Source organism: Lactuca virosa, chromosome 6, assembly GCF_052849685.1.
Source record: "Lactuca virosa cultivar CGN04683 chromosome 6, Lactuca_virosa_CGN04683_v6, whole genome shotgun sequence".
In the NCBI taxonomy this organism is placed as follows: Eukaryota; Viridiplantae; Streptophyta; class Magnoliopsida; order Asterales; family Asteraceae; genus Lactuca; species Lactuca virosa.
In genome coordinates, this window is record NC_136431.1 from 61,766,406 (window position 1) to 61,780,928 (window position 14,523).

The following is a 14,523-nucleotide window of genomic DNA, read 5'->3' on the forward strand; positions in this document are numbered from 1 at the left end:
TTAGGGACCAAACACGTAAATTTGACCAAACCACATGGACGATTTCAGTAATTTGTTCTAATAATAATAAATATTCTCAACCTAGTTTTGCAAAAAAAAAAAAAAAAAAAAAAAAAAAAAAAAAAAAAACCTCGATTTCCAGTATACCGTCTCACTATCATTGTTTGCTAAATATTGTAAAGACAAAACTGTAAATTTATTCCTTGTGGTTTGCAAAAATCTTTGGATGGGGTCCAAAAAGTTTCCAGCTTGCACAGAAGGTCCAAAATCAAGGTTTTTCTGGGTTTTTAGTCCAAAAAAACTTGAAAAGACGATTATACCCTTTTAATTTTTTTTTATTTTTTACAATTATTCTAATACCATTTTGTCTTAAAAATAAAAAGAAAATAAATATATTATCCCCCACCCACCCATACGTCTCTCTCTCTCTCTCTCTCTCTCTCTCTCTCTCTCTCTCTCTCGCTAACTCCCTTCACCAGTTATGCATCTCTGGCGTAGGAGGAAACTGGTGGAACTAGGAGACCACCAATCGCCACCATGACAGTACTCCTCCTCTTCCTAATCTGCTCACCGATCTCAGCCAAACACCCCCCTTTGATCGTTACTCCTACTGCTTAAATCCACAGCCTACAACGAGAAGGGAAGCAGTCGAGTGGAGCACCGGAGCTACCCCTTTCCTCCGTGGCGATTGGTCAAGGAACACCACCCAAACACCCATGACTCCTTCACTACCGACGATGAGACAGGAAGCCACGACGGGCCTGTCGGAGACGTCTACTGCAGCCCCTCCTATTGAAGAAGAATAACCCAAATGCTTCCCATGCCCACTGTTGTCGATAGATCGAAGACAACAACCCCCGATGAGGTTTTGTTGTCGATGGATCACGCTGGAAAACCGACCATCTGGGTTTTCAATTTTTTCTCGATTTATTGTGATTGTGTTCAGTCTAAACCATATTCCATTTGGGGGTTCCATAATTTCACTGCAATAAGCCGGTTTGCATAGAAATTGAGGTTTGGATTGACTTAAGTGTATCGAGATTTTGAAGGATACATCATTGAAAAGAGGGTTTAATAGTGATTCCACTATTGATCCATGTTTTCATCCTTCTGTTTGCGATCCCACCACTGCTACATGTCGGAGCTTCCACCACCGATACATGTCTAGAGCTATCGCCGGAGTTGGAGAACTCGTCAGTGGGTCTTGAATCCAGAGATGAAACCCTAGTAATAGTCGGAGAAGCACAACTCAGTGGCAAGAAGAACGGAGAAGGGGAATTCGTCGATGGGTCATTAATCTCTGATGAAAATACACTGTGTGTGTGTGAGAGAGAGAGAGAGAGAGAAAGAGAGAGAGAGAGAGAGAGAGAGAGAGAGAGAGAGAGAGAGAGAGAGAGAAGTATCAGTGGAGGGAGGGGGGGAGAAAGAGACGTAAGAGAGATAGAGTTTTACCTATTTTCTTATTATTATTATTATTGAAATGTTAATAAAATGTAAAAAAAATGTAAAAGTAAATAAATAAGGGTATAACCGTCTTTTCAAAAAAATTTGGACTAAAAACCCAGAAAAACCTTGATTTTGGATCTTCTGTGCAAGCTGGAAACCTTTTGGATCCCATCCAAAGATTTTTGCAAACGACAAAGACCAAATTTGCAGTTTTGTCTATTGTAAATATTCCACTTTTATAATATTTCTTTATTAAATATTGCACTTTTAGTTTTTATAATATTTCTTTATTAAAAAAAAGCATATCGATAGGAGCATGATTTTATTTTTTACACCATCTTGACGTTTAAAACTAAAAATATTGTTCTTGTTTCCCAAGAAAATACTCCTTAAAAATTGGACGTTCAGGGCTTCAAATCTCCCAACCTCTTCCTCTTTTCCCTCTCTTTCCACCACAATTCCCACCGGAAAATTTGATCCACCCTTCATTCCTCTTCATCTTTTACATATTTGGTTCCATGGAATTTCCCATTTCTCTTGAGGAAATTCCACCTCCAATCTTCAACAGTCATGACCTGAACTCCCATTGGGCCCTTGTTTTATACACCCAAACCATTCAAGGTACGTTACATACTACCCATGCATGATTCTAATCTGTCATATCCATCGTTTATATCAATGCTTCTGAATCATGATTCTTAATTTGTTTACATTAATTTGACAAATTTCAGGGCCCGATAGTCGTTTTCTTTGATCTCGAAGGATTTATGATTTTCTGGGGAATTAGGAAGAGGGAAAATTTTGCATACTTTTCGATTATATCTTCTCAGGGGGGTGGGGGGTTTGGTGGCATCGAGAATCTGATATAAGCTGGCTTTGTTTTTACTCTTGTTTTGATTACTGACATTTGATGCACATTTGCTCCGATCATCATGGAATCGGACATCCAGCCATTGAAAAAAATGATCAAAAAATCATGTGAATGTGGTTACAATTGTTCTAGCCCTACTGTTAACGGATCATGCACAAGAACATGGATTCGATCTGTGAAACGAAAGCTCGATGAACTTGAAGTCGAACGAGAGAAATTCATGATCTTATGTCCACAAGTCGCTCATATAGAGATCGAAAACGAATGTGGTGCGTTACGAGAAATGGTTAACAATCAACAAAAATCCATCCGTGATCTTTCCGTTGAACTTGAAGAAGAACGTAATGCAGCTTCTTCAGCTGCAAACGAAGCCATGTCAATGATCTTGAGATTGCAACGTGAAAAAGCTGAAATTGAAATGGAGGCGCGGCAATTCAAACGGTTTTCTGAACAGAAAACGAGTCACGATCAACATGAAATCGCAGTGTTGGAAGATTTGTTGTATAAACGAGAACAAACAATTCAATCGTTAACATGTGAAGTTCAGGCGTATAAATATAGAATGATGAGTTATGGTCTTACTGAATCTGAAGCAGAAGGAGAAAAATACGTCATTACAAGCAGTAACAGCATCGCAGCACATTCAGAAAACCAATTCGATTTCCTTCCATTTGAATACCCTCCTCTCAAATGCAACTCGAATGAACATGAACACGAAGAACACCAACATGAACATGAATATGTACATGAACAACATGTTTATCAAGAATCTGAAAAAGAAGCAATCGATATAGACAAATACGCATTTGGTGAGACCCCACGTTCGTTAAAAGACATAGAACAACGAATCAATCAATTAGAACAACCAGTACTCGATAAAGTAATCGTGGGTCATTCTCCAAGAAAACCAAAACTTTCTACTCGATTTTCTTTAGATAGTTCTGGTTCGTTTTATGCAACTATCAAAGAAGAACGACATGATCATATGATGAACCAAAACCAGACACAACAAGATTACAACAAGAAAGTTGATAGTGTTTCCGAATATGGAAGTGAAATGAGTGACAGGATATACACTGTTGATTCTATTCATTATCAGAAGGGTAATAATATGGGAACATATAATGATGATTACATGAGTGTCGTGAAGGAGTCCACGTGTCATGCTGATGTACAAGATCCAGAGGTGATGAAGCTTTATGCGAGACTACATGCATTAGAAGCCGATAGGGAATCCATGAGGCAAGCGATTATAAATATGCGAACTGATAAAGCACAACTTGTATTACTTAAAGAAATCGCTCAGAATTTGTGTAAAGATATGTCGCCGGCCGGCAGGATTCCGGCTTACAAACGATCTGTTCTTGGGAATCTTTATGTCGACTCAGTATTCAAGGTAATTATTTCAGAACCATGTTTGTATCAATCTTTCTTCACTTTTTCTTTTGGATTCCAACTTAACATCTTGTGATCTATGATAGTGGGTTACATCGATTGTTTTGTGGAGAGGAAGATCACGTGAAACCAAGTAAGTAAATTTATGAATTTTAGTTTTGGTTTTGAATCATTTTGATTAAAGAATTTTTTTTTTTTTTTTTTTATTGGTTATTTGTGTTTAGGTATATTTTTGGTATGAGTGCGAAGAATGCAGGGATGCTAGTGCTTTTGGATAAGGGGCCACAGGTGGGACAATGGAGGTGTCTTTCAAGAACACAACTTTGAATATATCGAAATGTGTCAAAGTGTACACTTGTAATGAACTTTTGATACTTGGTGGATTTCTACATCAAAAACATTGTTTCTTGTTTTTTTCGCATCATTTTGTTTATGGGATTCATTCTTGTTGTGTAATCGGGTTGTGTTTTTTTTCTCCTTAAACTGGTTTTCTGGTTGATTAGCGAATGAAGAAAGAATGTGAATGACAATGAGGATGTAGGTCTGGTCGACTAGAAAGGTTTTGGAATTTAGCTCAATTGCGAAAAAGAAATGTAATGTGGCAATCCGCTAACTGTATATTATTATAACTTTATTTGTTTTTGTATGATGCAAATGATATAAGTACTATACTATACTATACCATGCTCTAATGTTCAAGAGTCATACATATGGATTAAAATTGAAAGTTATATGATAAAGGTGTTGGGAAAATTACGACGAATCATAGCCCGAAAATCTTAACCTTAGGTCCCACACATAGGGTTAACCCAACAACCGAAACAGAACAAATAGGATGTGGAAATAAGAAGATAACATTAATGTCTAATACAATCCAAACAAATGAAATAACAAAATTTTAATAAATAATGAGAGATATGAGATTTAACGTGGTTCCTCAATCACCTGATTGTATAAATCCATTGGCAAGAAATGTAACCTTGTATATCGCATTAATAAACGGGATTTTAAACATTACCAATGTACAAAATATGATCCCAAAAGCATAAAAGATCACTTGGAATTTAAAAAAAAAAAAAAAAAAAAAAATGCAGTGCTTCAAAAGAATTAGGGGTTGAATTTAATGAAGAATCCAGCTAACTCCACTTCCATTTGATCAAAAATTGAATTTCCCCTATTGCATGGAAGTTTTCCTCTCTCTTCTTCTTCCCTAATACTACTACGCAATACGTACTAGAATGAAAAGGGATTGAACTCGTGGGCTTAAGACACTTACAAGTATCTCATTGGTTCACATTTGGTCCCCTAACTTAGGCTTTATCAAAACTCACCATAGATGCCATAAACATTGATGGTTCTTAATAAGGTTGATTATGACATTTCAAATCCCAAGATTAAACATTAATGACACTAAAATCATCCACAATGCATTGAACTCCGTAGAGTTCAATAGATAACCACATCATTTTTTTTTACATTACATACAACTCTATCAATTTTTTTCTACGATACATTGAACTCTACAAAGTTTAATATAAAATTATAAAAGCTATTTATAGTATATATTTAAGAATTGAAATTTTTCTTTTTTCTATTAAAGAGTTCAATGATCATTGAACTCCAAATCTATTGAATGTCAAGCTGACATCTCAATTATGATAGAGTTAATTCAAATGACAAACAGGTTTGCCCCCTCATTCAACTCTCTCAATAAAGTCACCATTGTGGATGTTTGGTAGTAACATGTTAGATAAGTCCATTACTGAGAACAACACACCTTTATATACGCCCAACACTTGGATAAACTAAACCCAATACATTGTGTGAGCTAAAAATAATAGAAAACCTCAATATAATAAATAGATCCAAGTTTTAAAAGCCCAACAAACTAGATAGGTTCAATACCCTTGATATGCCTAATTTTTAAGATAGCTAAGGTAATTATTTTATTATGCACATCATGACATCAAAGTGTGTTTCTTACTAGCACGTCTTATAAATCTAATTAATACTCAGTTAACCAAATTTTATATCTATAAACATTCTAAGGCTTAAATTCTAGAATGGCAACATATTTCACATCTCATTTAGCATCTATTTTCAGTTTTAATGATTTTCATCTAAATCTTTTATCAAATTATATTGTTTTAGCATCTGGTTCATTAAATAATGTCCTAAATGAACCTCCTTTGATAATATTTTATTACTTAAAGGTCAAAACATTTAGCCCCAAATAATGGGCGTTACATATGACCTAGTTTGTCTCAGTGCTCCCCAATCCATATTCTTCTGTTTGTGACAATATATCTGGAGTTTGGAAAATGATATTTCTATGGACCCCTAATCAGTTAGAGCACATATTCACCAACTAAGCTTAGCAATAGTAATATGAACTATTGTCAAGCATTGATTTTTTTACTATTTCCTTTCCCTTGTATATTTTATTTTTCTTCATCTTACTTCTTCCATATGTAACAACACTAGTATTAGGGACTTGAAAGGCCTCGGTGTGTCATTCACACAACTTAGAAATGCATATTGTCGTGAAGTTGTCTTTCAAATATCATTTTAGTCTCGTCCAAAAACTTGGTCAAGATAAAGCTCAATCTGTCATATATGACTCTTTGAATTTCTTTAGGGTAGATATACATGAATAATGGTTAGCTACCAAAATGGGTATCATGGTTGTTCCAAATATCATGTTATATTATACATTTTCAGTAAGGCGGGAAGTACAACATACTTACCGCTTCGTTCATATCGCCTTCGTGGCATCAACATACTTATATTTCAATCGAGCTTGTCAGTGGTTTCTATTTTGTAAAAGTAAAATTAAGTGAATGGTACCTGATGCCTACAACTACTCGACAGTTAAATTATTTCAAGTATGATCATGTATTTGGATAGGCTAATCTGTATGAAAGAAAAATAGATATGTACATGAAATATTTTTATTATGAGAATACCATGATTATGTTATATTGGATGACTAATAATGTATTGTCAGTTAATTATGTGTTTTGATCAAAATCCATGTTTCTTAATTAATAAATATGTTTGAATGTTTAAAAAATGTTCTTTCAAAAGTTAAATTACAACCTTAAATTAAGTGTTTAAATAAACAAGTAGAAAATACAAAATATGTATCTAAAATCATAAAAACATATACATAAATAGATAAATAAATAATAAACAATAAGATGGTTGTAAATAATATTAATAATTGGTTTAATAAAAGTAAAGGAAAAAAAAACATGTCAATTAATCTACACTAAAAATAATAATAAAACATTAATAATAATGAGTTTGATAAAATAAAATAACATCCGAGTTTGTTTAAGAAAAAAAAACATTAATCCTTTAAATAACTATGAAAAAAATAATCATATCTGATCATCATTATATAAGTTGTTCATAATTGTCAATTATATGAAAGCATGAAAACCACAAACAATATTTTTAAAAGACTGCAAATTTGGTCACTGTGGTTATCAAAAAAATATGGATAGAGTCCAAAATCTTTTCAACTTGCCCGTCGGTCCAAATCGAATCTTTTTTGTGGATATGACTCCTGTCAAACTTAAAACGACGATTATACCCTTTTAATTTGTTTTTTACACTTTTTTTATGTTTTCCTAATATCAGAATAATTAAAAAAAATAAAAATACCTACCTACCCCATCCCACCCCACCGTCTCTCTCTCTCTCCATGGATGAACCTTCCCCCACTCCCTTCACAGCCTCATCCCTTCTTCAATTCCAAACTCAAAAACCACCCAGCACTACCACATCCCAAATAAGCCACTAGTCACCACCGGAGACACCCAAGAACACGAACATTGACCTTCGCCTCTTTCACCCATCTTCAACCTTAACTATAATCCCACCATTACAGCCTAAACTTAACCACAACAACCCACCCTTATGCCTCCTTTTTATCGCCACTATAACGTACCTCTGTTAACCACCAGAAATCAATTTGATCGAACCAAGGAGGGAAAAAGAAAAAATCTGGTGATTAATCGATCTAGAGAAGAAGGAAGGTTGTTAATCAATTTTTGAGTAGGGAAAAGGAACGCCAGGAGAGGTTGCATTTGTTTTTGTGTAATCGATTTTTAGACAAAAATGAACGAACCTAGTGCAGAACAGCGATCGATTTTGAGGAAGAAAAAGGAGGTTGCGTTTCTTGGAGGGGTACCGATTGAGTGTGAACCGGTTTTCAGAAGAAATGAACGAGAGCAAGAAGGTCGATTTATGTTGCTGGACGAGAGACATGTGTTATGTCCAGGCTTGAACTCCGTCGTCACCCTCTTCTCCGGCCACCACTGCCTCCGTCAATGGCATCCTCGATGCCTTCGTTCCTCTGCATCTCCGGCAGCAGCATCATAGCTGCTGCCTTCCATCATTTTCCCTCACTTGATCTCTATCTCTTGCCTCATGCAATCGCTTGTCACTCTTTTCTTTCAATCTTCGATCCATCAGCAAAAAGGAGGGGAGAAAGAAGGGTTTGGAGGTGGGTCACGATGCAGGAGAGATTGAGAGTTGAGGGAAGGAAAAATGTACCTAGGTTTAGTGTGCATTATGAGGGACGTTTCCAACAGGAGGGAAAACAGGGGGTGTGGGTTTGGAGAAGACGATGAATAGGAGTTGTGTGTGTATGTGTGTGTGTATGTGTGTGTGTGAGAGAGAGAGAGAGAGAGAGGTGGGAGAGAGAGGATGGGGGTTCGGTGAAATGGGGTAGGGTAGGTTTTTTTTTTTTTTTTTTAATTATCAAAATATTAAAATAAAGGCTGAAACATAAAAAAATTTGTAAAAAACAAATTAAAAAGGTATAATCTTCATTTTAAGTTTGATAGGGACCATATCCACGAAAAAGATCCGATTTTGGACGGATGGTGCAAATTGAAAAAATTTTGGACTCTATCCACATTTTTTTGATAACCACAGGGACCAAATTTGAAGTTTTGTCTTTTTAAAACCTTATGTGACCATCTTGTTAAGTAACAATCAGCCTGAAAAGTGCTTCATTTGACAAAACTCTTTTTATAGCTTGTCCATAATTCAAGAGCTTTTCAAATTGAAAAAACTAATAAAAAACCTTAAAAAAATATTATGGATGCATCTAGTGAAAGTAAGTTAAGGGTTTTTATTATTGTAAGCCCCAAACTGTCTAATCCTTACAAGTTACAATGCTTGGGTGCAGAAGCTTGTTGAAGCAATATAGAAAAAGAAGGAAGTTTTCCAAATAATACCTTTACTAAAACGATTATATAAATCATTAAAACTTTTCATTTTTTGAGAAAAAGAAAATCCTTAGGGCCGATATACAATCTAGAACCAAACACCATTAAAATAGATAAGTTAAATTCAAATGCAAGTTTAAGTTTAGGGAGGAACATAAACAACACTTTCAGAACAAAACTACTTTAAACCGGTGAAAGAGACGCCACGTAGGATTCATCTGAATACTTTAATCCTTTCAAAAACCCACGACTCAATTGATGAGAAACAACCGTATTCCCAATACCAAATGGACAACCACTCTCTTCATTCACATCTTCAATACCAATATTCAACCCAATCGACATTGGTTCTATCACAAAACTGCAATTAAAAAAAAAAGATTTTATAAAGATTACACATGTCTGAATCATAGAAATCAAGAAACAAGAAAGGTAATCATATTTCATACCTTGCTTCAAAACTATCATCTCCATGGGACTTAATTGCATCACATACACTGCTAATTATCCATGGAGGAAGATATGAATCCTTTATTTCAATACTGTAATATGAATTGGAAGCTGATCCTTCACATATAGTTGAAACAGACAAATGATCGATTCTCTTTACTTCCTTGCATTTAACCTAAAAGATCATAAGCTAAAAACGTTTAAAAAAAATTTGTTTCACAACATTAAATGTAACAAAAATGTACAAAAAAACAAACCTCAGGTGCAGAAATAGCAGCGTTTACAAATGGAATTGGTGAATAAAGTAAAGGCACATCCAAACTAGTCAAAGATGGTAAAAGAAACCTGAAAATTTTTATTAAAAAAAAAAAACAAATGTAAATTTTGATAACCAAATAAATATAAGTTTGTAAAACATAACAAGGTTTTACTTACTTACCTATAGTTAAGCAGAAAGTCATATAACCCATTTACATTTTTCTGGTCATTGAACATTAGCAATGATTCTGGACTATTATCCACATCAAATAGAGAATGTGTGTGCCTAGTCTGCATAAAAGTTATAAATTAATATTTATAAATTATAAAAACAAAAGTATTTATTTCAATCACTTACCTTTCCAAGATTGTGTTTTTCAATTTCTGAGAGCTCAAAGAGGTCTTCTGTAGTCTCTTGTTCCACTTTAGAATTGCAAAGAGGCATAGTAAAAGAGATGTCCTTGAACACATAGAAACAAAGAGAATAGTTAGAAGATGTGAAAAAGACTAAACTACCCTTGGTGAAAGTGATGGGATGAGAATGATTACTTGTTCTTTTAGAAGTGACCTCAAGCTTTGTGTTGATTGAGATACATACGCGTTGCATGCACCATTAAGGTTAGTGAACATTACCAAAAACTGTCCAGTGCAAACTGTAAACTTGCAAGAAAATTGATAAAGTTATAATTTTTATTTTAAAAAAATAATAATAATAATAGGAAAGAGAAACTACCATAAAATAAGTTACAAATGTTCTTGCGTAACATGACATAAAGGCTTCGAAATGAAGCTTCCCATGCCAATTGTCGTTTGGTTAAGAAATCAGTTTGACCTGTAAATTTTATAAAACATTGATAATTAAATAAATAAAAAAATAAAAGAAAAGGGTATGGATGAAATTAAGTTCTTGAATATTTTATTATTTTATACCTTCTCCTTTTGAAGATAAAATTAATGCTGATATAACTGTAGGAGGTAGAGAACTTTGTGGATACACCCAAGAATATAAAGCTTTTGTATTGGAAATTTGGGCAGTTGAGCAGTTTGACTTCTGGTCAACGGGCAATCCAGCTTGAGAATTGAATTGCCCGAGACCATTGAACGTGTCACAGCTCATCAACCTATGAAACCTGATTGATTACAAGAAAGTTGGAATCTTTCAACTTGGAATTCAATCTTAAGATGGAAAACATGAAAAAGAAACTAATTATGTAACAAAAAAGAAAAAAGATATTTCCACATTAGCTTACCATGTTACAGAAGATGATGCAATTACACGCATGCTAGTTTTCAATGTGAAATCCAGTGGTGTCTTTAGGCCAGGGATATGAAATTCTGAGCAAAAGGTTGAAAGATTTGCATTTCCATCATTGGATTCAGTTGGTAAGACTGAGATAATAGGAGGATCAAGAGCTGCAAGCCCTTTGAAGGCTTTATCCTACAAAAAGTATAACAGACTGTTACATATATATATATATATATATATATATATATATATATATATATATATATATATATATATACACATCAGGGAACAAAATTGGGAACAGAAGGGTGAAAAAGTAAAATACCATATCAAGTGAAACATTTGTTGACTTGTCACCCCCTGATGATATCTCCATAACACTACGAAATGTACTTGTGTTGCATTTATCAGTTGTGATGTGAGATTGATTAGATTTGAAATGTTTGGTGCTTGTAGTTGAAGTTGAAGCATTTGTATCTTTTAGTCTGTAAATACAAGAAATAAAATCAAAAAAGTGGATTATATAAATAAACACAAGAGTAGAGTGAACAAAATATGTACCCTGAACATTCTGTTTTCCTGGCAGCAGCAAACTTGAAGGAAAGGGAAGAATTCTTTAAGCCAGCAGTATGATCAGTAGTCATATTTTCCTGAAATTATATATAATAAGATCAAACAGGGATTTTAAAGGTTTATATGACAGGGTATTTGATGATACAGACCTTAACATGTTCCTTTACAGATTGGATTTTAAGCCTTAGACTGTTTTTTCTACTGGGAAACAGTTCATCCACACGGGTATCAATGTATCTGGGATTCTTTGAAGATTTCATGGGCTCATTGGCATTTCTGTCAAAAAAAAATGTTAGTTTTGTACATTAATTGATACAGATATATAAAAGACTTTAGGGTTTGGGGTAATGAGGTGTTACAAAATGGAACCAGGCTCTAGTGCTGGAGATTCATCCATAAGCTCAATAATGTTCTTGCGCTTTAACTGTTCATCCTGCCATTTTATAAAAAATACAGAGAATTAGCTTTCTTTGATTCAGCCTCTTTTCGGATCCCGACGATTCAATCGTCCATTTACTTATTTGACCTAATTTTTCGTCTTCTATCTGCATCTAATCGCGGGATCTCGTAATGCATAGACTAAAATGAATAAATTCGTTTCATTCTATAGCATCGAGAGTATCAATCGATTGAATCGCTGTATGTTTAATCCGTGTCGAGAAGAATAACTATTTTCCCAATTTCTAGGCACAGTAAAAAAAAAAAAAAAAATAGAAGAAATTGTCGATACTCACTCTCAACTCTGAAGGCGTCTTTCTTTTGATCGCGTTGGTGGCCTTCGAAGAACCACCAGTCAAAACACCGGCCATACTACCGTCGAACAGGGGAGGTTTTGAACCCCGGATCATCGGTCCCCGAGTTGCGACTGTAGCCATTTTTACCAATACAAACTGCAATCGAAGTCAACCCTAGGTCTCCGATCGATCTCCGATGGTTTCTTTGTCGACTTTTTGCCCTCAGAATGAGATGTTCTTAGGGCAAATTTTGAAGATTTTGAGAGAGAAAAATTACAGCAGAAATGACAATGGGGAAAATGTTGAAATTTAACAAAGCGGGATTTGAGAGCGTTGTGGGCTTTTGTTTTTGAATAATTTTTGGTTTCCCTCCTCCGACTGACGCCGTGAGTAATTTCCGTTAGCTGCTTTCCATGTAAAGTTGCACGATGAACCCTAATGTTTGGAATTTGTTTCAAACAAGCTACCGAATATCAAATCAATTACAACAGATTAAATCCTCTTCCTTGAGGTTGGAGACATCGTGTTGTTGATGACAGCTTAATAGTCTCTAAAGTAGAAGTTATTGAGGACCTTTAACTTTCAATACTTGTCAACTTTAACCCTTATTTATGTAAACACTAACAAAACATGTTTTAGGACTAGGAGTTAGCATGGATAGGTTTGGGTCGGTTTAGGATAAAATCGAACCCAAACCAATAAATTTGGTTTTTGGATTTTAACACCCATTGGGTTTGGTTTTTTGGATTGGTTCGATTTCGGTTTCATGGGTCGATTTTTTATTTTATTATTTTCAAGTCCACTTCATGGGTTGATGGGTCTTAGGTTTAGACCTATGGGTTTTGGGATTAACCCATTTTTCAGTAATTCTAAATAATAAAAAAAGAAAACAAATTTCGTCAACTTAATAACAAACAAAAACACTAAATCAACTGAATAGCTTAAAGTAACTAAGAAATATTAAAAGTTATAAATAGTTTATGAGTTTTAGGTTTAAACTCGTGGGTTTGGATCGGTTTCTGTTCGATTATAAAACCAGTGGGTTGGTTCGATTTCTGTTAGCCGGTTTTAAATGTGCAAACTGAATCAACCGAACTTTTCGGTTTTAAAAAATATAAACCCAAAACTGACGGTTTGGGTTAGGTTCAAATTTTCAGCTTTGTTTTATCGGTATTCATCGGGTTTTTTATATTTAATTACAGTTTTGCTCAACCATGCAAAGTGATATGGAAAATTATGTACTTTTCTTCAAAACTTCTTTTATATACCATGTATGTCCAATAATTTCATGCCAAACAAAAATATTGTTATTTTGTTTTCTACTAAAAATAACTTTATTTTACGTTTTCATGTATCGGTTAAAACTTTTTTTAACGGCAATCTCTACATATTATTAAAAGAGAACCATTAATTCATAAATGAAGCAATCAGGGTCCTTGATTGTATTTCAATTCTATGATTTCTACCCTTAGATCTAATTGCTGACATCATCTTCCCAAAATATAATCCAAACATTTAATTATAAAATCTTTAAATTTAGCAATTACATTTCAAACACAATTACATTTAATTATAAAATCTTTAATTATATAATCTATCCATACTTTCTAAAATATATTTCACAATTCGAGCACAATTACATTTAATTATAGAATCTTTAAAATCGGCAATTATGCTATCGATTAAAGCATATCATTCTATTTATATATAAGATATCAGTTTCTCCATGAATCTGGCCAAAAAACATGAATAGCCGCCCCATCTTTCTCCTCTATTTTTCTCTCTTAAACCATAATTCTCTAATACTCTTCGTCCTCATGTCAATGGTTGTGCTTCAATTGATGTTTTGTGTGTTCATAACAGAATGTAGCACCATAAGGTGGTTCCTTTTTGCTCATGTATTCTTAGAATTTGCGTATTGCCTCTTCCTTGCATCTTTAATTATCACACATCTGTTTTTGCTTCACACAAATCTCTACAAACTAAAGCATGCATCTCCTTTAAGACATCTTTTGACAATCTATGTCATCATTAACCCTAATTAATATTGTCCATAATTTAACTTCCTTATTTATAGCTTTTCGCTTCAAAATTCAAACCTGTTTAGTTTTTTCTTTTTTAAAAAAGTCATTAAATAAGCATATTAATAATTATGTTATCTTTACTATATATTAAAATAAAAATCTTATGACATCATCTTAAACAATCTGGGTCCTTGATTGTATTTCAATCTCATGTTTTCCACCCTTAGATTGCTGACATCATCCTCCCAAAATGGAATGTATTTAATTCCAATAAGAGTTTTCC

The 14,523-nt window shown here is 34.0% G+C and overlaps 2 protein-coding genes across 2 annotated transcripts; one reads left to right on the top strand and one right to left on the bottom strand.

Moving 5' to 3' along the window:
• Positions 1-1,910: 1,910 nt before the first annotated feature.
• LOC145120440 (myosin-binding protein 7-like) lies at positions 1,911-4,404 on the top strand. The gene is made up of 4 exons (XM_079056266.1): positions 1,911-2,067; positions 2,178-3,713; positions 3,799-3,845; positions 3,937-4,404. Exons 2-4 carry the CDS (start codon positions 2,379-2,381, stop codon positions 4,037-4,039), a joined length of 1,485 nt encoding a protein of 494 aa, XP_078912392.1. The 5' UTR covers positions 1,911-2,067; positions 2,178-2,378; the 3' UTR covers positions 4,040-4,404.
• A 4,574-nt stretch (positions 4,405-8,978) lies between these two features.
• Positions 8,979-12,534, bottom strand: LOC145118629 (downstream neighbor of Son). The gene is made up of 14 exons (XM_079054322.1): positions 12,217-12,534; positions 11,842-11,915; positions 11,632-11,758; positions 11,471-11,559; positions 11,235-11,394; positions 10,914-11,101; positions 10,594-10,793; positions 10,397-10,495; positions 10,213-10,316; positions 10,022-10,123; positions 9,845-9,954; positions 9,663-9,750; positions 9,405-9,580; positions 8,979-9,316 (listed from the first exon to the last, which is right to left on the bottom strand). Exons 1-14 carry the CDS (start codon positions 12,355-12,357, stop codon positions 9,139-9,141), a joined length of 1,836 nt encoding a protein of 611 aa, XP_078910448.1. The 5' UTR covers positions 12,358-12,534; the 3' UTR covers positions 8,979-9,138.
• Between the last annotated feature and the right edge of the window lie 1,989 nt (positions 12,535-14,523).

Excerpts from the sequence above, each read along its gene's own strand:
- LOC145120440 (XM_079056266.1), top strand. The coding sequence starts at position 2,379 with ATGGAATCGGACATCCAGCCATTGAAAAAAATGATCAAAAAATCATGT. Across the intron at positions 3,714-3,798 it reads ATGTCGACTCAGTATTCAAG|TGGGTTACATCGATTGTTTT; the intron begins GTAATTATTTCA and ends GATCTATGATAG. Across the intron at positions 3,846-3,936 it reads GGAAGATCACGTGAAACCAA|GTATATTTTTGGTATGAGTG; the intron begins GTAAGTAAATTT and ends ATTTGTGTTTAG.
- LOC145118629 (XM_079054322.1), bottom strand. The coding sequence starts at position 12,357 with ATGGCTACAGTCGCAACTCGGGGACCGATGATCCGGGGTTCAAAACCT. Across the intron at positions 11,560-11,631 it reads CTGTAAAGGAACATGTTAAG|GAAAATATGACTACTGATCA; the intron begins GTCTGTATCATC and ends ATATAATTTCAG. Across the intron at positions 11,395-11,470 it reads AGGAAAACAGAATGTTCAGG|ACTAAAAGATACAAATGCTT; the intron begins GTACATATTTTG and ends TTGTATTTACAG.